Source organism: Hyaena hyaena, unplaced genomic scaffold, assembly GCF_003009895.1.
Source record: "Hyaena hyaena isolate Hyena2069 unplaced genomic scaffold, ASM300989v1 scaffold_70, whole genome shotgun sequence".
NCBI lineage: Eukaryota > Metazoa > Chordata > Mammalia > Carnivora > Hyaenidae > Hyaena > Hyaena hyaena.
Window position 1 is genome coordinate 3634433 of NW_024080701.1, and position 24603 is coordinate 3659035.

The following is a 24603-nucleotide window of genomic DNA, read 5'->3' on the forward strand; positions in this document are numbered from 1 at the left end:
TGAATTCAAAAACAGCCACATGAACTGTCAGTGGTGGTGTCAGCTTGTTGTCAACAAGGCTGGATGAACCTTTTCCACCTGAACATGGGGCATTGTTCCCACGGTACTCTAAAGTTCTCTACCTGACTTAGCACATGGCTTGTGATGATTTCTTTACAAGTCTGCCTTCCTGAGAGGGATTGTGTGATATTCATCTTTATCATTATACAGCCATTAACAACACAGAGCCAGATCTATCTTGCAGAAACTTGGTGGTGCATCGTTGCTAGATGGCTGAATGAGTGTCTCACAAATCTTCTTCCTGTTCTCGTGATTTCTGACTTTGCATGGCACTATTATAATGACTGTACGCTATGCTTTGGGTATCAAGCTTGACTGTCAGTAGAGCATAAGCTTTAAGTGGTGATGGATTTGCACTGATCTGTTCTCACCCTTTTGTCATCATGGGGGACAACAGACTGTCACAGTGAAGTCACAGTGAGGTTAGAATGGTTGCTCACATGGGGAATGAGTGAGGCCTTGCTTTAGCTTCCATATCACACTAAGGGCTCAGATTTGCATGAAGTCATACACATAAGTTTTTTTCCAGGGTCTTGCTCCCTCTGTCCTACATGCTCTGTCCTCCCACAAATGGCTCATCTTGCCTTATGGATTCACCTCTTACTTCTGTGCCCACAACTCCTGAATCTTGAGCCTCTGTGGAGACCTCCGTGTTTCTAGACACATGCCCAACTGAGCTTGTCTTTCAGTCTTCTGCATCTTCCTTGCCAGTTGATGACATCATCATCATCATCATCATAGTGCCAGACATGGTGCCAAGCATTGCACAGGCATAATCTCATTTAATCACCTCCAAAACCCTGTGGTTATCTCAACTTTAAAGAGGAGAAACCTGAAGCTTAGTGAGATTGAGGTCACATGACAGAAAGAGAAGAGTCAGGGCAGAATTTAAGCTCCCAATTCTCTGATCTCAAAACATCCCCAAACTTCTAGCTACAAGCCACACCACTGCAACTTCACTAGGCATCACAGAACCAAATCATTCTCAATGCACTTTCCTCTGTCAAGTTTTCACTGACTACTTCATGACACACTAACTTCCCTTCCTCATGCTCTCACTTAATCCCAATCACCTGTGCCTCGTATTTTATCACTGGATGGAGCTCTCTGTGATCTCCTGTGTTTGTCTTATCTTGTCAGCCAGATTACAAATCCCCCTAGAGTAGGATTCATACCAGATGCATACCAGATGCTTTTCTTGATATATCTTTGTTTCCAACACAGTGTTGGGCACAGAGTAAATGCTCATTAAATCTGTGTTGACATGTGTTGTCTTGAACCTGTGAATAAGGTTTCTGCAGACTATCAGTACTAATGACTCACAGTTTGACAGGAGACTCAGGTGACTCACTAATATTTTGGGGGGGGCGGAGTCCCTCATAAAAGGGAGGTATGTGTGTTTGTTTGTGTGCACACACATGCACGAACCCTCACACAGGCATGCTTAGACAAAGCTGGACCAGATATCAGGATCAGGAAAGGGCTGCAGATTTCCCAAGGTATATCACACCACACCGCACTCCCAGCATGAATTGCTATGTCTCTTCACTTAGCCATTCAGCACTCATCCAGTGACTGGTGTCAAGCCCCTGTGATTAACTAGGCAATGGGTTAGATGCATATACAAAAATGAAAGACATCCCTGTCCTCAAGGAGGGCAGCTTCACTTTTGACTGGTGGTGGACATCATCCTGATGGTGTATTAAAACATGGACTCTGTTTCAGGACTGGCTGTCAAGTCTTCTCACCAGTTCTTTTTCCTCCCCTGCCGCCCACCAACTCCCTATGTGGAAGTGTGGCTCCAATTTTAAAAGAGAAATCAGTGGAAAGTTAGAGTTAGATTTGTTGAAATTTGCTCGGTCAGCTTCGCTGCCACACTTCCATGGCTTATACTGAAGAATACAGTCAAGCTTCAGCTAATAGAGTTGAAGTGTTTGCATTTGAATGTGATGATTTTTAGCATCTTATAATTTTTCCCTGGAAGCATCAAGCTTCTAAATGGTAAAAGTATCTTCTCCTCCCTTGTCTTTAATTGTTCCTTAAACCAAGATGGTCATATTGTCTTGGTTTTTCAGATATGCCGTTACAAGTTCATATTAGAACTGTTCTTGCTTGTCTGCCATGATGATGAATCCCAAAACTGCTCTAAAAAATAATGTCTGCTAAAAAAATTACCAGGCATGCAAAGAAGCAGAAAGATATGACTCATAACTAGGACAACTGTCAATCAATAGAACTAGATCTAGAAAAACAGAGATGATTGAATTAGATGACAGAGACCTTAAAATAGCTATTTTAAATATTATAAATATGCTCAAGAGGAGGTAAAGGAAAACATGAACATAAGAAGAGAAATGGAAGATAGAAAGAAGATCCAGTGGAATTTATAAAGATGAAAAATATAACATATAAAACAAAAAATATATTGGACAAAATATTGCATATAACAATATACTTTTTTGATAAGAGCATATTCAGAGACAATGTTACATATTAAATATATCAAAATGTTTCCCTATCATGGAGGGAGGTGAATAGGAAGGTGTTGTAAGACAACAGTGAGGAAAAACCAATTAATAACTAATTTTTACAAAGGAGGCCTGAAGTAGACCTATTACGATCAATATCATGAAATGAGGAATATGATTAATTAACTCTAAACACGCCAAAGAACAAAGGAAGGAAATAAAATAAAAATGCAATAGAGATGATGGGGAACTGAATTTGGGGGGATGACTAGAAACACCTTATGAGTAAGACCCAACCAGACCTCTGGAGCCCAAGAGGCTGAGATTAAAACGGTATTAGACTAATTATAATAGCTAACATTTATGTAAAATTAACCATGTACCAAGCATTTTTCTAGGTGCTGGCCACATATTAACCCACAACCTGGTAAGGGAACATTCCACACAAGCCTTGATGTCTCATAAATCAATGGAGAATAATAGTAGATTTGTATTTGAGCCAAAGGTTGAGGCAACAAAATGCACCAGGGCTGTGGCTGAGATTTCCTTCTATGAGAGCTAAGGGCTCAATGAAAACAATGAGGACAAAAGGTATATTCAAATGAAGATAATGAGGTACTTTATAGAGACTACTACACAACTGAGTGAGAAGAAATCTTAGATCACATCTAGCCCAGGGGCGTTCAAATGGTTTTAAGCAGAGGACCCTACATGCAAGGTAAAGCATAAGTGAGAATCCAATATATAAAATATACACATGGGGTAGTTTTGGGTGAAGAGAAAATGGCCTACCTCCAAGCAACACTGCCTCCTCATCTCCCATACCATTTCCCACCATCCTTCCCCCCATGGATCCTGGGCCACCTCTCTACTTTATAGAAGAGGGGATTATGCCCTATAGACCTGTTCACAGTCAATGTTCATGTCTTCCAAGTCATTGCTGACTCTATCCCCACCCCCATGCAGCTGTGGGCAGGAACAGACCTGCCCAGGCATATTCCCAGGATGACTGGCTTAAAAAAAAAAAAAAAAAAAAAAAGACAAAAAGCCAACTTTACTGAGGTCTAGTTCACATACCAAAACCCTTGTAAAGTGTACAGTTCAGAAGTTCCAGTCCAAGAGGGCGATGTAGGAAGACCCTGAATTCATCACCTCCACAGACACACCAAATCTATACCTATTTATAGAGCAATTCCTCTTGAAGAAGAACTGAGGGCTGACTGTGACTGAAAGCTTCTGCACCAAAAAAGATAGAGAGACCACACAGAGAGTGGCAAGAGAGAGTGGGACTTGGTAACTAAGGAAATCCCCACCCTGACTCTGTAAATTGCAGCAGGAAGGGATAGTTCTGAGAGACTGCGAAGAGATTAGTCTGCCCTGCAGCACAGAAAAAAAAGTCACAGTATAAAAGGGCAACTGGAATATAAAAGAACCAGCCCTAGAACCTTGACAGATGGCGGGGGAGCTGCTGGAACTCTCTCCAGGTCCCTTGTAGCATAAAGTGGATAGCCAGAACAGGAAAAGCCTGATGACTAAGAGCTGTGGGTGGTCAGCCCTAAATACAGAGAAGGTAGGCCAGAGATTTGCCTGAAATTCCCAAAATAACAGCCAACTAAATGAATGTCAAAGAAAAAGCCTGCTCAAAATTTGATGCATGCACACTTTCCTTTGGTGATTTTTCATTAGGAATTTAACATCAATATGTTGACATTTAAAAAGGCAATTCGGGGGGGGGGGCAGGGCTGCAGAAGAGAGAATGTATTATTGAGTCAGCCAAGAGTCACTTGGTCACTTCAAGCCTCAGTTTTCCCATCTATAAAATAATGGTAATGATATCTACTTTGCAGGCTGGTTGTGAGGATAGAAAGAGTGAAAATGCCTGGCATATACCTGAAACACAGAGGATACTGGGTAAGTGGTAGCTGCTAGCAATGTTTATGTATCAGTATCTCCTAGTGGTTACAGAATGCCAGACCTGGATGTGAGACTGGCTCCACTGCTCAGTTTCCTCATCTGCAAAGTGGAGATGATGATGATAGAATCTACCCCATATGGCCATTTGAGGGTATCAAATGAGGTGATCCTAGCTGATGCTTACTGAACATTCACGGTAGCCAGGCACTATTAATTCTTAGCACATTCCATGCAATATATATTTATATATATTTATACCTCAGTCCTTTCAATAACCCTATTTGGTAGGCACTATTACTTTCTCCCATCAGAAGTCTGAAGCACAAGTTAAGTGACTTGCCCAAGGCCACCTAGCCATTTGATGGTAGTGTTGGTATTTGAAAACAGTCTACTTCCAGATCCACATCACATGCCTCACCAATATTCTAGGTTGTCAAGATTTTAGCACAGTGCCTGGCACAAAAGAAGTTTCCAATGCAAATCAGCTATTGTGATTGTGAAATAAAAACAGTATTACTAATAAATGTGCTTTGGTAGCTATATTGGACTAAGGAATTTGATAAATCCTTAACTTTTAGTAGAGGAAAAAGGTTGAGTCTTACCTATCTTTGTATCTAAGAGTACTTAAAGCACAGTACCTAGCTTAGAATAAGGACTCAGTCAGTGGCTGGATGAATACATGAGTTTTTCAAACATATATACTTATTAATTTACACCATGGTGGCCCTTTGGGGGAAGCCTTCTGTTGCCTAAGCTACAGTTGGATCAAGCCGCATTTGACCCACTTTGCCCAGCCCTTTGCTTCCCAGGTCACAAAGGGGCCATGATTCTTATAAACATTTTAATTAGTCTGCTCTCATTGCATAATCTTCATTCACTGGCTCCACTCCTCTCGTTGCCCAGTTCTAGACAACCACACCCAAAACCCTGGTCCTCTCCCTCTCACATGCACGCTAGGCCCATTAGTCTTTAGGCTTTTCCACACAGAGGAAGGTTCCCTCTCCAACATGCACAAGATTGATCTATTCTCTGCCTACCAGTCCTGTGCCTGTTCCCTGGATGACTCAGACCTCCCAGTTCACCCATATCACTGTGGCTCTGGGAATCAAAGCTGTTGAATTCCTAGTTTCTTGTCCCTGGTCAATCAGAGCCTCCAACTCAAGATGGGGCCCTGCAGCTACAGAGGAGGAAGAGCTCAGGACTTCCTCTTCACCAACCCATGTGAAGTCATCCTCTGTGGGTGTTGACAGAAACCTCCTGTGCCCTTGGACAGAAGTCTGGTGCTCTCTCCTCCGCAGCTGGAGTGTCCCTAGGCTTCCTCCAAGAGCCCAGAGATGGGCTCAGCACATACAAGCACATTGACTGCACCAGACTTTATCATACAGGGAATTTCTACACAGAAGGCCTGAGTCTGCAATAAACATGAAGCTGTGGGCAGATCTGGTCTCCCCGGATTGGACTAGAGAGTCCTGTGAGTGAAAGTTGTTATTGGCCTCTTTTCCTAGAATAAGAACTTCCTGACCATGACCCATGGTCAGGTATACAGATATGCATGTGTGAAGGCTGAGAGAGCCCTAGGCACGGGGATCAGAGTGAGGGTGAGAGCCAGTAGCAAGCTGGACCCTTTGTGAAGCAGAAGGCCTCCTCCTGCTGTCTCTAGTATGTGACTAATTTCTAGGTGTCAGTTGCCTCAAGATTCACAGCCATACCTTTCTTCTGCTTGCTCCTCCTGCTACCTGCAAATCAACTTCCATTTGCCTTCTTTGCCCCATACATATTTTTTACCCTTCCTTCTACTAGTGTAGCATCTACTCCCTATTGGAAAAAATATGATCTCCCATTTTCTTCCATCCCCTACCTCTCTGACCTGAGTCAGGCCTCCAGGCCTACTGAGCATGAGACAACTCCAAATTCAGGGTCATTTTATGTCGACTTGCATCTTGCTCTGGTCCCATGGCTCAAACCACCACTCCAATATACATTTCCCTCCCATGTCAAGACCACTCTCTGCTCAGAAAGGGCACTAATCATTTTATAAGTTTTTCTAAATACTTGGCCTTTCATCTCATTCCTGTCTTGGACCAAACAATTTCCAGCCAGGCTCTTAGGTTGTCCAAACTCAGAGGAAGAGAAAGGACAGAGAAGTGTATAACTTCTCTGAAATAAGCCCAGATACATGAAACTGGGGTCAGTGAGGAGACATTTTTACAGAAGGGGCTTCCTTCCAACCTTTCGTTTAGTGGGAACTGTGCAAGACTGGGACAAGGGGGGCGCCTGGGTGGCTGAGTCAGTTAAATGTCCAACTTCGGCTCAGGTCATGATCTCACAGTTCGTGGCTTCGAGCCCCGCGTCGAGCTCTGTGCTGACAGCTTAGAGCCTGGAGCCTGCTTCAGGTTCTGTACCTCCCTCTCTCTCTGACCCTCCCCTGCTCACACTGTCTCTCTCCCTCTCTCTCTCTCTCAGAAATAAATAAAACATTAAAAAATAATTAAAAAAAAAAGACTGGGATAAGAATGGTTCAGAGGGCTAATACATGAGCCAGTACACTATTTGTTCTCTCCATGGGGCCCTTTCCACTCCCTACCTGTGCACATGATGGCAGCAAAGACCCAGCACTGCCCATAACGCACTGGCTGACAGCCCGTGGCATGCCACTGTTTCAGGATGGCCACACTGCCGGTCCACTCTGCAGGGTTGATGCCATCTAAGTAATTCTCACTCCAGTTTCCATTGAGCACCCCATTGTCATCGTTGCTATTAATCTAAAGAGAAACCATATATAGAAGCATTAGAAGCATTGTTTTGCTCAGCAAGATGTGATGTGTGGGCTGCCTTGCAAGGTCTGTGGGCCTGAGACACAGAGGACTCTTCAATCTGGTTTTACCTGGGAATTTCCAGACCTGCTAGGGAAGGGGTGAGGCGAGTGGGAAGCTAGCCATTCTGACTTCTCTCTACTATTAACTAGTTTATCATTCTATTTCAACTCACCCCTGTGAAGCTAGAGATTGGCTCTGAGAGCTCTTAAAAATACTGTGGAGCAAGAGAAATTTAGAAAAAAAAAAAAAAAACAACAAGACCATTTCCAAAAATAAAGCTAACTCAGCCTTTCCTAAAACATTAATTTGGAATTAATTGAGGTGATGGCCCACACCCAGCTATTTCAAAACTCAGCTGAGAAAACCTGTTACCCATATTTTTTCATCAGCCTCATCCAAACTGGCTTTGCCAGAGGGCCCTTGTTCTTGACTCTTCACTGCCCCCCCCCCGTTGGAGGGGGCAAATCTGAGGGGGCACCACCCAACACACACAGCTTCCTCCCTCCCCAGACACACCCTGGGTGGGCAGAGCCGGACCCAACCTCACCATGGCACACACCACTCTGCTGATGTAGACGGGGCTTCCCCGCAGCGCACAGTCTATAGCTGGGTCGATCTGGAAGTTCAGGCTCTTGTCTAACAGCTCCAGGCAGATGTCAATGATATTCTCTTCAAACTATAAGGGAGATGCAGACAGGCAAGGCTCCCATACATTGATACATGTAGATATGGAAAGAAATGCATGAGTCACCCCACCCAGCTCTCCAATAGACTGTGTTTATGGAATACAAACCCATTTAGAAGGGAACTGTGTCCAGGAGCACAGACATAAACTGCCTCCTGAGCAGGTGGAGGATCTCTGGGCTCTAGGGTCACAACAACAACCCAGATGCCCTACAGATCAAATCCCTGGAGTTTTTTTTCCAATGAGTCTGACTGATTAAAAGTCGATTTCTCCTTCTTCTCTCACTTCTCATACTCCTGGAGCCTGTGGGATGTTCTTGCTAAAACCATATTGCCTCACCTTTTACCTCCACCTGCTAATCCAAATCACAATTGGCAGCTACTGTTGAGGTACTGGCACCAACTGGCCATGGCACCTGTGACTCAATCAGGCTCTGGAATGACTAATAGTGTGTGAGTTATGGAAGCTTCCCACCCAAGGTAGGCTGACTTGTCCTTTGGGCTTGGTGTGAATGACATTTTATCTGAGGGCTTCCCTGAGCCTGAGCCTGATTTAACTTAAGTCATAATGATGGAGTCAAGCTCTGTCTTGCTTGCCTGAGAATATGCTCTGTCTCCCTCCAGTTGTCCTTGCAACTGTATGCCCCAGACCTGACAGTGCACAGAACATAGTAGGGACTCCATGCATCTTGGTTGAATGAGAGTAAATGAATAATGTATTTATCACCATGTGATATTCCCACTGGACAATAAAGAGGAATAGGATCCTTCTCTGACCTATCTTTCCCAAGGTACAGTTTCATCAGATTACTTTTCTGCTTTAAAATGTTCAAAGGCCTCTAGACCTTCAGAACCAAAGCTCTAACCTCCCCTGTCAGCCATATAAGACCCTCCCTGATCTGGCCCCCTTCTACCTCTCCAGCCTCAAGTCTCAATACCTCCTGCTTCATCATTTTGCTCCAGCAACACCAGATTCTTTGTAACCCTGCAACAGACCAAACTGTTTCTCACCTTTGTGTTTTTGCTCATGCTTCCCTCTGCCTGGGATATTTTCCCCACCTTTCATTTGATTAAGTCAGTTCAAGCGTCTCCTTTCCTAGGAAGCTTCCCTAATGACTCCATGCCCAACCAAGTGCTCCTCCTTTGGGCTCTCAGAACATCCTGTGCCCATCTCAGTCTTTGCATATCCCATGCATGGTAAGACCTGCTTATGTGACTGAGTCCCCACTATACTATGAGCTCAGGGACAGCATTCAATTCATTTTCATATCCCTAAGCACCTTGCACCTTGCGTGATATTTAGCAGGCATTCAATGTAAGTTCACTGAATAAGAGACAGGGAGAAAAGGAAGGATCCAGGGCTCAAAAGAAAGCAATTGCTCACTTCTGTTGTTCACAGATGATGGTAAGTTCCTGTCTATAGGGGCTCTCCAGACCCTCATTTGCCCAAGCTGAGTGAGGAGCTGGAGAGGTCAGTTGGCACCAGTTGAGGCTGTCAGGTCTCATCTTGACAATAGCTACCTCAGGGGACCTAGGCTGTGCCCAAGGCCACATGTGTTAGAGTTCTATTTGGGCAAAGTTTAGGAGAGGCACTCATATCCAACAGACACAAGGCTCCACAAAGGCTCCTAGGATTTCCCACCCAACAGCCATCTGGCAGCCAGGACTGGTCTTCTTTCCCCAGTAGTGTTGGGGTGCCAGGTCTCAGCCTTGAGAACCCTCTTCCCTGTCCTGGTGCTGGACTTCCTGGAGCACCTGATGTAAGCTGAGCTTTATGTGGGAGGCAGGCCTTCAATAAGGCAGGAGTTGCAATGCATTCTGATTAATATGATTCCATTGTTATGCATAAAATATTTTCAAATATGCAGAGGAAACATAATATAGAAGAACATACACCACACTGGTGATGGTGCTTAGCATGCCCTTCATGTTCTAAGTACCCATTTTTGTAACGTTTCCTTGTAAAAATTTTAAAACAGCCGTGTATTACTCTTATAATGAAAAAGATATCGGGGGTGCCTAGAGTTGAGTGTCCAAATTCAGCTCAGGTCATGATCTCATGGTTCGTGAGTTCGAGTCCCACATCGGAATTGCTGCTGTCAGTGAAGAGCCTATTTTGGCTCCTCTGTCTCCCTCTCTCTACCCTCCTCTGCTCGTGCATGCTCTCTCTCTCAAAAATAAACATTTAAATAAACCTTAAAAAAGAAAAATAAAAAAGATCTCTAATCAAAACAGAGAAGCAATAGAAACCAGGAGGGAAGTGCATCACTGCTCATCAACATTGCTTCTGGCTGAGGTGTCAGGGATGAGTTTCCTCAGTGTGAGAGAACTGATTCTAGGGTGTGTGGTCTAGGTAATGAGGATGAAGTGAGAGAGGCAAATGAATCCTACTGGAAACAGTTCAACAAACAAAACCCAGGCACCATCATGGCCATCCTCACTCCATCATCATGTCCCTTCGTCCTCATCATCATGCTCAGTGGAATTCCCTGGTGGGTGCCTTTAGCTGTCTTTCCCCCTTAGATACTGATGTTCAAATCAGATATGATCAACAGAGAATACCTTCCAACTCATTTAGCTCCCTGGAGTGTCATCTCACACTTTGCTGTCACCATTTGTCAGTTCTGGGTGAACCCTGAATGAGGAAAACCCTCCCACCTTGCTCCTGCTCCCCACTTCCCATGAGCTCAGGGCCTGGATGGGCCATGAATAGGGCTAAGACTCACCTGTCCATAGTTCCAGGGACATGGGCGGATCCAGTTCTTGTTCCCTTGGTAAATGAAGCCGTAATCATTCACGACATACTCCTGCCTCTGGGGCTCACTGTCCAAGTAGACAGAATCCCCTAGAAATCAAAGTGCCAGGACACAAAGCAAAAAAGTTGTCATGCCATTCCTGCCTCACCGCATCCCCAGAAGACAAAGTCCCATGGAAACTGAGCACTAGCATTGGCACTGGGGGACACCAAGAGGGGCAAAAGGGGAGGTTTCTTGGAGAGACCCACCTTCTACAACCCCTCAGCACCAGCTGGTTCAATACGAACATGAGGCTAACTAGTAAAAAGTTACCTTTGGTGGAATTTCTTGGTTTGCAAAGCACATTTACATCCTGTCCCAAATAAAGGTTGAGGGAACAGGCTCAGGTGATAAGTAACTTGTCCAAATCACATGTGAGCACAGAGTGAAATTTGGACAGAGTCCATATTTCACCATATTCCATGACTTTTCTGCTATACTCAACTAAACCTGATTGGAAAAGGGCAAACCAGAATTTAGGGGTTGGCATTAACCTTCTCATGCCTTTTACAGGAATTTAATCTAGGGACAGTATTTAGGAAGTACCCAAAGATTTGGATGCTAAGATGTTTATTTGAGTACTGTTTGCAACATGGAAAAGCTGGAAACAACCTAAGTGGTGGTTCTGGAAGCTGGTTAAAAAGCCACATCCACCACAGAATTCTGTACATACATGATTAATATAAGATTACAAAATTGTAATATAGGCATCAAAATCTACATGTAATATGTTGTTTTAAATGGATTACATAATAATGTTACAGCACGAATTGACATTTGTTTAAAACATACTTATGCAAAGGATTTTGAAGGCTATTCTAAAAGATGCTGATAGTATTTTTTTTTATCTTTTTGCCAATGGTATTCTCTAGATTTCCTGGAATGAACATATATTGTTTTCATGATATAAAAAATTATCTTTTTAAAATTGAGAATGAACAAATAAAGGCCATAGGAGTAGGTATCCTCTTTGCAGTGTCCTGGAACAGTCTGGAAGCCTCACCTAACTCATAGGTAAAAGTACTCTTCTCACTTCCTCAGAGGTAGCCTCAGACTCAGTCTGCATGGACTCTGGTGGAGTTGGATTCCTGGGGAAAATGCCTTTTAATGAAGTCTTGCACCAGTGTGACCAGCCCTGCAGATTCATGGTTGAGAACACACACATCTTCCTCACAGCAGGGACTAGCAGTGGCCAGGGCTGCAGTGTGGGAGTCCCCAGGTGGATTAATGACAGGGATCGTGGGACAGGTGTTGCTGGGATATTCTCTATAGCTTTGTCTAAGACAAACACTGGAAACAGCCAAAATACCCATATATAGGAGACTAGTTAAAAACATTTGTTGTCCAAACAATGGAGTAATTGTAGCCATTAAAAATAACATATTGAGGGGCGCCTGGGTGGCTCAGTCGGTTAAGCGTCCAACTTTGGCTCAGGTCACGATCTCACAGTTTGTGGGTTCGAGCCCCATGTCGGGCTCTGTGCTGACTGCCAGCTCAGAGCCTGGAGCCTGTTTCAGATTCTGTACCTCCCTCTCTCTCTGACCCTCCCCTGCTCATGCTGTCTCTCTCTCTCAGAAATAAAGAAAACATTAAAAATAATTTTAAAAATAACATATTGATAGGAAAATACATTCAAAGTTGAATTGTTGAATGAAAAAAGCAAGCTAAAGCATGCTATGTAGTATATAATCCCATTCGTGGTATGACTATATAATCACACACATGTATATATGCATAAATACATATTTGATTAAACATAGAACAGTTTTGTAAAACTATATAAGAAAATGCTAACAGAATTTTCCTCTGGAAGATGGAACTTGGAGATTGGGATAAGGTTTTACTTTTCACTTTATACATTCCTTCTTCCACCCTTCCTCTTTCTTTCCTTCTTTCTTTCCTTCATCCTTTCCTCCTTTCCTTCATTCTTTCCATCTTTCTTATTTCTTTCCCTTTGTTTCATTCCACAAATATTCAATGCAATACATATTACTCTTAGAATTAAAAAACTCAAGTTAATTTTAAAAATGTGTGGTAAGGATAGATGTTAATAATGGTCAAAGTTAATTATATCAGTCTTATTTTTAAAAGTTTATTTTATTGGGGTGCCTGGGTGGCTCAGTTGGCTAAGCATCCAACTTTGGCTCAGGTCATGATCTCATGACTCTTGAGTTCAAGCCCCATGTTGGGCTCTGCACTGACAGCTCTCTGCCCCTCCCCTGCTTGTGCTCTCTTGCTCTCAAAAATAAACATTTTTTTACGAGAGAGAGAGAGAGAGAGAGAACAGGGGAGGGGCAGAAAGAGGAGAGAGAGAGAGAATCCCAGGTGGGCTCTGCACTGATAACATGGGGCTCAGACTCACAAACTGTTAAGATCATTACCTGAGCCAAAACCAAGAGTCAGATGCTTAACCAACTGAGCCACCCAGGTGTCTCAGTAGTTTTCTTTTTTTTTTAATGTTATTTATTTTTGAGAGAGAGACAGACAGAGTACGAATGGGGGAGGGGCAGAGAGAGACACACACACACACAAAATCCAAAGCAGATTCCAGGCTCTGAGCTGTCAGCACAGAGCCTGACACAGGGCTCAAACTCACAAACCGTGAGATGATGACCTGAGCCGAAGTCAGAAGCTTAGCCGACTGAGCCACCCAGGTGCCCCCTAATAGTTTTCTTTTTAAGTAAAGATGACTTTGCTCATGTTTTTAAAATTCTAAATAAGTAAATGAATAGCAAGTTTTCCCTGCCCTGTTTGTTGGTGGTTGGGAGTAAATGCTGACTGCATGCAATTGAGAGGTTTCTGGTAGTCAGGAAACAGGTCTAGAAATCCTTGAGCCTACCTCTCTGTGGCACTGACAAAGGGGTAGAGACGAGGGACCCACACACAGGCACCCCGCCTTACCTGGGCACCAGGGATTGAAGAGCAGGATGAACTCCCCGAGCTGGTAGGCTGTGACAGACTTCTGGAAAGAGTCAATATGAACTTTCAAGAGATACCGGCCCACGGCTGCTGTGGGAGGGGCACACAAGCTCACCTCCAGGGAGCTGGCCCCATTGGTCTCCAGAGAGGCAATCCATGGGCTGGGGCCATGATGACCTGCGAGGCTGAACAGGGCTCGAGTCCCATTGGACAGGTCTGGTAGGGGTCCTGAGAGGGAAGCAGAACTGAGGCTCTCTCTGCAATAAACTTTCAACCCTCTGGAATCTTCCTAAGCGCGTCCGCGCGCGCACACACACACGCTCGCACGCACGCATACACAGAGCCCTCAGGGGTCCTCACCAGTCTCAGCCACAAAGATGATGTTGTCCAGGACTGGCTGGAAGCCCCGGTTCCTGAAGTACAGAGTGATGTTGAAGGCCTGGCCCCGGCGAACCAGGAGTCGTTCGGAGCTGATCTCCTCTGTGTGGTGCTGCACATTGTTCCAGGAGCTCTGGAGGTCTGTGAGAGCCACCTCCAGCCCTGCAACAGGGCAGCCAGGGGCATACGAAAGAGCAGGGCTGTAGAGTCTGGTCCAATCCTGACCGGCACTTTTTAGTTGTACAAACTTGAGAAAGAAACTTAGCCTCTCTGAGCCTCAGTTTCCAAGTAAGTAAAACAGAATCCATAATACGAGCAGTACAGGGTTGGTATGAGGATTAAGTGAGGCTCCATGCTTGCAAGTGCCTCTTTCTTACTTCCTCCATCCTTCCCTTTCTTGCTTTTATAATCCTCTATCCCCTTCCCCTTTTATGCCCTCCCAGAGGTGCATGGATTTCTGTCTCTGTCCAACCTCTTTCATAGTCCTGGTCAAGTTTGATTGCTCCCTTCAGCCTAGCATGTCTCCAGATTCACCCCAGCATCCAGTTTTTGGACTCAAGTTAACAGTCTCACTTGCCCCTATACCAGCCTCCAGATCTGGTAGTTAGCTGCTGTGCTTTCAGCAATTTGCTGGCTCTCTGACAACCACTAATGTCACATGCCTAATCCCCTAGGAGCTGGGATGCTGAGGATAGTCGAAGATAGTTCCAGCCTTCTGGAACCTCTAATAAAACACAGACTGATCTCACTGTTCTCCAAGAGTGTCTCGCCAAGAAGGGCTCCATTTCTGACTTCTCCATGTTCAGCCATGGTCCTACGGTGGTCCTCAGACACCTGGGCTCACAACCTTTAAATCACACTTGACTCACCCATCTCTTTGTTAATCTTTAACCATTCATATGTGGACATGTCCCTTCATTCCATTAAAATATCTCTAGTGCCCACTTGACCCTTTCCGTATTTACATAATTCTGAACTCCTCACTTCACATATAGTGACCATAGCCTACATCATTCTCTCCTAACACATCACCAGATTATCTTTCCTCAAGACAATTTAATCATGCCATCCTTTGCTTTAAAAGTTATGAGATGCCCTACAGCCTACCATACAAAAGGCACACTCTTTAACCTGACCCTTATGACCCTCCACACTTGGCCTCCACTTACTTGGTTTCTTGCTTCTCAATGCTGCCAGCATGGGCCCTCTCCTCCAATCTGTCCCCAAGCAAATGGTAGCCCTGCCTGTCCATGTATTTTGATCCTGCTGTAACCCCAACTTAGAGTGCCCTCTCATTCTGTCTGTCCAAACAAAATATCTAACCAAATTTTGGCCTCCAAGGCCTGGTGAAGACTCACCTCTTTCATGAAGCCTGCCTGAGTTGACCCACCCTCTTCTCATCTCCCACTGACCTAGAGTACTTAACTGCATCACTGATACTGAAACTTAATTACTTCATTGAGTTAATATCATGCTCAATTGTTCATTTTTATCAACAAACTTTTACTGGGAGTCTACTAATTTTAGGATCATCATGGGATATTCAGATATTTTTGTAGTTACTGTTTTATTTGTCTGTCTTCCACCACAAGATGTAAGCCAGTGAGGACAGAGGTCTAGCTGTTTTGTCTCAGCTGTATTCTAGATTATAAGAAATACAAAGCAAAGCATTTGACAAAACCCAACATCTCATAATAAAAATACACAACAAGTAAATTACATCTAAGAGAAGTAAACTAGCACAAACTGATGAAGAGTATCTATGAAAAATCCCCAGTCAAAACCATACTTAATAATGAAATACTAGATACTTTCCCCCTAAGATTAGGAACAAAACAAGGGCTCTCTCTTTAGCACAGTACTAGAGATTCTAGCCAGCACACACTGGAAAGAAGTAAAATTATCTTATTAACATACGACATGATCTTGAATATAGCAAATCCTAACAAATCCACACACAAAGTTAGAACTAGCAGACAAATTCATTGAGGTTGTAGAATACAATATGTATATACAAAAATTAATTGTATTTTTATACACTTGCAATGAATGAAGTTTTAACCCAGTCTCACGCCATATACAATAAACTCTAATCAAGGACTTGAATGTAAGAGCTAAAACCATAAAACATTTAGAAGAAAACATAGGAGTAAATCTTCATGATCTTGAATTAGGAAATGGTTTCTTAGATATGACAATAGAAGCACAAGCAATAAAATTTAAAAAGCTATAAATTGGACTTCATCAAATTAATAACTTTTTGTTTCAGGGACATTATCAATAAAGCCAACCACAAAATGAGAGAAAATATTTGTAAATCATATATATGATAAGGGATTTGTATCAAGAATATATAAAGAATTTGTACAACCCAATGATTAAAAAAATAATGCAAATAAAAAATGGGCAATTGATCTGAATAGACATTTCTCCTAAAAAAATATGCAAAGGCCAATAAGCAAATAAAAAATGCTAAACATCATTAATCATTAGGGAAATGCAAGTGAAATACCACTTCACATGGACTAGAATGGCTTTAATAAGAAAGATGGAAAATAACAAGTGTTGGTGAAGATGTGGAGAAACTGGAACGCTTATACATTGCTGATGGGATTGTAAAATGGCATGGCCACTTTGGAAAACAGTATGGCAGTTCCTCAAAATGTCAAAAATAGAGTTACCATATGATCCAGCAACTCCACTCCTAGGTATGGGCCTGAGAAATTGAAAATATATGTCCACACAAAATCTGTACATGAATGTTGATAGCAGCACTATTCATAATAGCCAAAATATGGAAACAACCCAAATGACCATCATCTGATTACTGGATGAATGAGTGTGGTCTATCCATAAAATGGAATGTTATTCAACCACATAAAGGAATGCTGAATATACTATAATATAGATGAAACTTGAAAACATTATGCTTAGTGAAAGGAGCCAGATACAAAAGTCACATATTATGATTCACTTTATTTAGTTTATTTATTTATTTTGAGAGAGAGAGGAAAAAAGAGGGAGAGACAGAATCCCAAACAGCTGACAGCACAGAGACTGATGCGGGACTCAGACTTATGGACTGTGAGTTCATGACTTCATCAAGAGTTGGATGCTTAACCTGCTGAGCCACCTAGGTGCCCCTATATGATTCACTTTATATGAAATATTCAGAATAGGTAAATCTATAGAGACAGATTAGGGTTTGCCAGAGGTTGGAAGGAGGGGGAAATTGGGTGCGACTGCTAATGGGTATGGGGTTTCTTTCTTTCTTTCTTTCTTTCTTTCTTTCTTTCTTTCACACATTTATCTTTGAGAGACAGAGAGAATGTGAGTGTGGGAGGGGCAGAGAGAGCAGGAGTCACAGATTCTGAAGCAGGCCCCAGGCTCTGAGCTGTCAGCACAGAGCCCAACACGGGTTCAAACCCATGAACTGCTAGATCATGACCTAAGCCGAAGTTGGACACTCAACCAACTTAGCCACCCAGGCACTCCAGGTATGGGTTTTTTTATAAAAGAAATATAAGCATAATAATCAGCACATTGTAGGTATCAAAAGATGTTTGCTAGTTTGAATAGTGTTTTCTATTTTTTCCATAATCACTCTGCATTTATTTCAAATTCAACCAACACCTCATTGAAGGCCTGCCTACTATGTGCTGGGCACCATCCTAGGCACTATCCTAGACATTCTGTCTAATTGAGTCCTCACCACAATGTTAGAAGGATGAAATGTCATGTCATTCACACTTGGAGATGGAGAAACAAGATTCAGGCAGATTAAATGTCTTGTCTAAGGCTGACCCTAGCGTTACTGGCCCAAGTCCCGTGCTCTTTCCTTTAGTCAAAAGTTGCTGCCCATTGCTGTTCATCACTCATGTTCAGAAAGGACATCCAGCCTACTGCTAGCTGAGAAAGCACTTGGCTTTCCCCGGTCGTAGAAGAGCTCACCCCTTTTGGAGACCAGCTGACTAGACAGGTCACTAACTGGCTCCAATTCAGGTTGGGCACATTACCTAGACTCCTCACTAGGTATGGCAACATCTGCCTGACAGCAAGCACTGGGGCCAAATCTCATCCTCTGGATACATCATGGGTCAAGTTAACCTCTGCGTATAATGCTGGGATTATTCTTCACCCCACACACGAGATGTTCAAATAGGAAGTACATTTACTATTGAGCATATTTGTTCTCCTTGATGTGAAGGGATTAAGGGGGGTGAAATGATCAGGGAAATAGAAAGGAAATTATAAGTAGAATTTTCAAAGTAATTAATCTCAGTATCAATACTAGAGAGACACTCCCGCATGAGAGTACAGAGGCATACAGAAGAATGTGCCCTGCAGCATTGCTTATATAACTGGAGAATGGGAAACAACCTAAATGCCCATCAAAATGGGATGGATAAATAAATTACTTACACCAGTACTATGGAGTACTATGCAAAGTGGAAATTTTTGAGGTAGATTTAAAGATACTAACTGGCATAGGTAGAGAGCTCCAATCTCTCTCAACATACTGTTGAGTGAAAAAAAATCAAGTGTAGAAAAATATGTACAGTGCAATTATACCATGATATTTATACCAAAAAAAAGGTAGTCTTACACTGAATATATATATAAATACAAAATAAATATGTAGACAGAAGACTAATAACCATGATTTTTCTTAGATATGACCACAGTGGCTTCTCTGGAGATGAGGCTGGGGTTGGGTGTGGTGGTCAAGGGACTTAACTTTATCCTTAATTATTGTCTTATTTTACTTCAACTGCATATTCATATATTTCTTGTGTAGATAAAAATTATTTTTAAATTTTTTAATATTTATTTTTGAGAGTGAGAGTGGGTGGGGGAGGGGCAGAAAGAGAGGGAGAGAGGAAGAGAGAGAATCTCAAGCAGGCTCTGTGCTGTCATTGCAGAACCCAACTCTCAGGCTCTATATCATGAACTGTGAGACCATTACTTGAGCCAAAATCAAGAGTCAGATTCGTAACCAGCTGAGCCACCCAGGCACCTCCAAAATTAAAAAATTTAAACAAAAATAGTAAGTGCAGGTGAGGCCATTAAATATGTAGAGCTTTGAGCTCATTAGAAATTGTTTAAATTAACCAACTAATCTTCAAACCAGCTTTCTAGAGAGGAAGCTGATTGATATAGAGAGAAAAGTGGTGAAAAGATTAGCTGAAATGAGGAACACACCTTCTGAAGTGGGAGAAAAGAGAACATATGAAGATGCAGAGAATTTCAGAGCTGGAAGACAAATTCAAGATCGTCTTGTCTCACCCCCCAAACCCCCCACCCGCCACCGTTCATGTTTCAGGCATGGGAGCTGGGAACTAGAGAAGTGACTCGCTAAATGTTAAGGCGTCAGCAAGTGGCAGAGAACAGGATCCCTGACCCACTAATCCCTGGCCCTGCCCCATCCCATTGGGTTATGGAAGCAGGCGTGCTGGTACACAACTGTTTGACTATGTTTACCAGCCAGTCTCCATCTTGTCTCCTGGGTCTCAGGCTACCAACAAACTCTGAAGTTTCTGGGTTCTTTCTGACTCAGTTCTTTATTTACTCCTTTCTTCCTCTGAATCCATTCTGCCTTTGACTTCCTAAAGTCTCTCTGTCTTCCTTCTCCCTTAGCTCCCGCAGCCCCTTGGGCCTCCCCTACCTTGCTCCATGACCGCTGTCTCTGGTTCCTGGGCCCCTCTTCACAGACAGCTAGGTGGCATGGAGCTTCAGGAAACTAGTTCTGGTGTTTTTGCTTCCCCTTTCATCCTTAAGACTCTAGGAGACACTGAAGGCAGGGTGGCTGCCGCACTGCCACCTGCTTACTGGGCAGATCACAACTGGTTTTCTCACTTGCCCTCAGGTTTTTCTTGGCAGTGTTGCTAAGCTGGGAGGAAGTGTGGAGGCCAATGAAATCTCAAGGCCTTATGCCATCTGAGCATTTGATAGCTCTTGGGCAATGGGGCATTCTACAGCAGGTGCTGTACTATAGTGAGGGAGCCAGGCGGGAGAAGTGAGCTGATGGGGCCTCTCCGGGGATGCAAGGGGCTATGCCCCTACAGAAGGAATACCAGGGTCCCAGGACTACAGCTCACAGCTAGGAGAGCCTTTCAAGCCTAGAACTCAGGTTGGCTTTTATCCTGAAGGGTCACTTTCTAGATGTCAAATGCAAAGAGAACCCACTCTGGATCACCCTTGGTATGATTTTTTGGTATTCATTTTGGAGCAGGAAAGTGTGTTGGGTGAGACTGGCCAGTTGAAGATGAATCTCAAGTAAAAGCAGTAGAGAAAATAAACTTGGGAAGATGCCTGGAGGGGTTTTGGAAATAGGTAAGAAGGTGGGAATGCCAGTGAATGACTTTGGTTCTATTAAGAACAAACAGTACAAGTCCAGATGGAAGGAGAGAGACGGAAGGAGGGGAAAGGGCTCTTCCCAGGGAGTGGACAGGACACCCTAAAGGCCCCTGCCCACACCCCATCCCCACCCTGCTTTTCCCTCTTGTGGGAACTTCTCCTGCATTTCCTGCTTTCTGGGTTCCTTAACCTCCCTCCTCAGAATCCTCACTCACCACCATCTGCCCTTCCTCCTGTATTTTCAACTCTCTCTGTTCCCAGTCTGCTCTAATAGTATTTGTATCCATGCACATAGACAATTCACTGCTTCACACACCCATCCACCTTCATTCCAGAATGGCACCCCTTCCCTCTCCCCTTCCTCCAGCATTTCTGGTCTTGACAAGTGAGCATGGTGCCCTTCCAGTCACTCTGAGAGAAACCTGGGTGCCAGCTCGTATTTCTCTGTCTTCCTGACCTCCCTTAACCTTAATCAGCCTCACCAGTCCAACTCCTGATTATCTCCTAAAATTACCCTGATCTCCCTGGGCCCTTGGCCCTGCCTTCACTGAAGCACCCCCTTGCCTGGACAACAACTCCTAACCAGTCTCCCACCCATCCTTTTTCCAAATGAGCCATCACTGATGTTTCTGAAGTGCCAGTTCAGCCAAGTTGCTCCTGACTTAAAACCCAACAGCGAGTTGAGTCCAAACTTCTCAACATTGCCCACAAATCTCTTCAGGATCTCTCCTTCCTGCCTGGAGTCCATTCAGGCCAAATATCTGCCATTCTCAGATGCAGACCTGCTTTCCTGCACCTGTGTTCTTGCACCTGTCAGGCTCTCTTTCTGAAATGCCCTTCGCTGAGTTGTCATGTTTCTCAGATCCAGGCTCAAGCACTGCCCCTCCAGGAAGCCTTCCTAACACCCTCTCTCTACCACACCAGGCATTTAGGGGCACCCCCTTTTCATTCCTTATTAGGCTACTCATACTCAATATTATAAATAATTGATGTATTTCCCCATCAATCTCCCTGTAAGGCATGGCTTATATCTTATTAATCTAACCCCAGTGCTTACTAATGATAATGGCTAATAGTAAACTACTAGAAGGACTAGTGACATCTTTTCAGTTCCAGTGCATTATCCAATTAATCTTCATGCCATCTCCCTGAGTTAGGTACTTTTATTGTTCCTATATTACAGGTGAGGAAATCGAACCTTAAAAACATTAAATAGTTTTCCCAAGATCACTAAGAACTAGTGGAACTAGATTTTGAACGCAGAAGTCAGACTCCAAAGTCCTGTGTAGTGCTTAATGCAGTATCTGAAGGATGGCCAGTTTTCCAGTTCATATGAACAAATGGATAAGTGCCTGAACCCAGTGCCACATTAGTGGAAATGGGTTAACCTGGGGAGAAGGAGGAAGCATAGGCAGGAGAGCTTAATTGTGAGGAGAGACAGGAAGGTGAGTGCAGAGAGGGCAGATGGGTCTAGAAGAGTTGTGGTAGCCAAAGAGGAAGGTGTCCAGTGGCCATCTGATGACAGCCTATTTCATGGCACTGGGATAAGGAGCTGACTTATAGGTTTAGCTTTTCATTTGATTCCTACAGACCATTAGTCAGAAGGTGTGGGTTGTGTGTGTGCTGGGGGAGGGAGGCAACTCTAGTCAGAGAGACTTATCCAGGATAAGGGAGGCAGAAGAGAGCCAGGGAAGCCGAGCACAGTTGATGGGCACCTTCAGGGAAGCAGGGCTGTGACCTGTAGGGGAGAGGCACAGAGCAGATCCCGGGACACTCAAATAGGGAGGTGTGGGCTCTCCTGCCATCCCCCTGAGCCAGCTCTACCAAGATGGGGGTTGGGTACCTCCAGGCCTTTCTAAGACTCAGAGAGACTAGGATGCTAACCTTTGGCCCTGCTATGAATTCCCAGTATGTCCTTAGCCACGTTCCAGTTTCCTTGTCAGTAGAATCAGGGCCCATGGCCTCCATGGGTGCCCAGGTCTGGGAGGAGGGTGGAGTTTCCCCCCAGACAGTAGCAAAGAGAAGCCTGAACTGGCAGATCCAGGTGGGTTCCTTTGCCTCCTCCCTATTCTTTTTTTTTTTAAATGTTTATTTATTTATTTTAGAGAGAGAGAAAAAGAGAGAGAGCAGCAGAGGGGCAGACATGGAGAGAGAATCCCAAGCAGGCTTTGCACTGTCAGCACAGAGCCTGATGCGGGGCTCAAACTCACAAACTGAGATATCATGACCTGAGCTGAAATGGAGAGTCAGACGCTTAACCAACTGAGCCACCCAGGCACCCATGCCTTCTCCCTTTTCTACAATCAGAAATGGAGACAGTCACCCGGGAGAGGTGATTAAATGGATCAGGGACCTCTGCACGTGAATGCAGTTCACAATTTACAAAGCCCTTTAGAATGCACTGTTTCATTTGATCCTCACAGCAACCCTCTGGGGGCTGGTGCTGCTACTATTGTTGGTAATATCTTGCACCTGAGGGACCCAGGACTCAGCTGGCTCCAGAGCTCTGTGCTTTATATCATACAATGACACTGAGCAACATGGGGAATTGCTGGGGAAGACCAGCAATCAGACCTGGGGGCTAGTCTGCTTTGTGCTCCCTGTTCCAGAGCTGGGACATTTCTTTCAGAGTTTATCTGGGGGCACCACTGCCTGGGAGGCCAGCACACCAGATTTTATGAGACAAGGAGAGGGTGAGGACAGTGAAGCAGGGTTGGTCAGGACCTAATCTCAAGGTGCTCTGTAGCAGGGGGCATGAACCCCAGTTTCCTGGGCCCTAAGGGGCTTTGGAGCTGGAAGAGACTTTGAGATTGTCTAGCCTGTTCAACTGAGGCAGGGAAATGAAGCCAGACAAGCTTGCCTACATGGAAAGAAAAGAAAAGAAAACACTATAGAGTATAGTTTTTTAAGCCAATTTTTGTGTAAGGAGAGTGGAAATTTTGAAAGGTCAATTGGAAAGGTAGAAATGGCTAATGCCCGCATGGAAGGCCCTTGAAGACCCAGTAGGAAGCCTCTCCACTGTTCCTCTCCAGTGACACAGTGACACTGCCAGGCCCCCAGGCTGACCTGACAAGAGGGTCAATGACTAAACAAAGGAGGCCCAGGCACTTGGCAGGTGGAGCAAGGTTTCAGATTTCTGCAGGAGCCAGCTTGGGTTCTCCCATAGCAGGTGGGTGGGAGCCACCTGGAACATAGCAGTGACAAAGCAGTGACAGAGCCCCACAGAAATGCCCAATGGGATTCAGTGGGGACAGGCGCAGCCAGCACACAGGATGGAGGTCGGGCATGCAGGCTCTAGACCTTCCTTCACAAAGCAGCCTGCTAAAGCAAAATAAATTTTAAAGAGCAGAGAGAGGAGAACGATGAGGGGGAAGAAGAGGGGGAGAGTGGAGATGAGGAAGAGATGAAGGGGAAGGAGGAGGAGAGGGAGGGGGAGGAGGAGGGAGAGGTCAGAGGGTGGTGAGAGAAGCCAAGTGAACCTGCAGAGCCACTGAGCAGGTGAGGAGTGGCAAGGAGGAAGGGCCCATGTCTGAAAACCTACAAGAGCACGCTCCTCTTTTCTGTGTTTCTGAAGTTTCCAAAATTTCCATGATGCAAATATGCCAATTTATAATGATAACTATATTTTAATTTTTTTAATTGAGATATAATTGGCATAATACTATTGTGTGATCTTAAGGTCCACAACATGTTGATATGATACATTTATATACTATAGTATGTTACCACCGTAGTGTTACTGATACCTCCATCATGATACAGTTATTTCTTTTTCACAGTGAGAACATTTAAGACCTGGTCTCTTGGTAAGTTTGAAGTATAAAATACACTATTGTTAACTATAATCACAATGCTGTGCATTAGGTCTCCAGAATTTATTTATCTAGCAAGTGGAAGTTTCTTCTTTTTGGCTAACGTCTCCCCAATTCCCACACCTCCAGCCTCCAGTTACCACTCTGTTTCTAGGGTTCAGCATTTTTAGACTCCACAGATAAGTGATATCATAAAGTACTTGTTGTTCCCTGATTTATCTCTCACTTAGCATAATGCCCTCAAAGTCCATCCATGCTATAGCAAATGACAGGATTTCCTTTCTTTTTCATAGTTGACTAATATTACTGTGTGTGTGTGTGTGTGTGTGTGTGTGTGTGAACAACTTTGTCCACTCATCCGAGGACAGACACTTGGGTTGTTTCCATATCTTGGCTATTG

The 24603-nt window shown here is 44.0% G+C and overlaps 1 protein-coding gene across 1 annotated transcript in view; it reads right to left on the bottom strand.

The window, feature by feature from the left end:
• TGM5 (transglutaminase 5) overlaps positions 1–19709 on the bottom strand; it is a 30739-nt gene extending 11030 nt beyond the window's left edge. Inside the window, exons 1-6 of the mRNA XM_039232750.1 lie at positions 19700–19709; positions 14017–14196; positions 13639–13884; positions 10669–10787; positions 7806–7934; positions 7027–7204 (exon numbers count right to left, since the gene is read on the bottom strand). Coding sequence (XP_039088681.1) covers positions 7027–7204; positions 7806–7934; positions 10669–10787; positions 13639–13884; positions 14017–14196; positions 19700–19709 — 862 coding nt within the window. The remainder of the gene's footprint in view (positions 1–7026; positions 7205–7805; positions 7935–10668; positions 10788–13638; positions 13885–14016; positions 14197–19699) is intronic.
• Positions 19710–24603: the final 4894 nt, after the last annotated feature.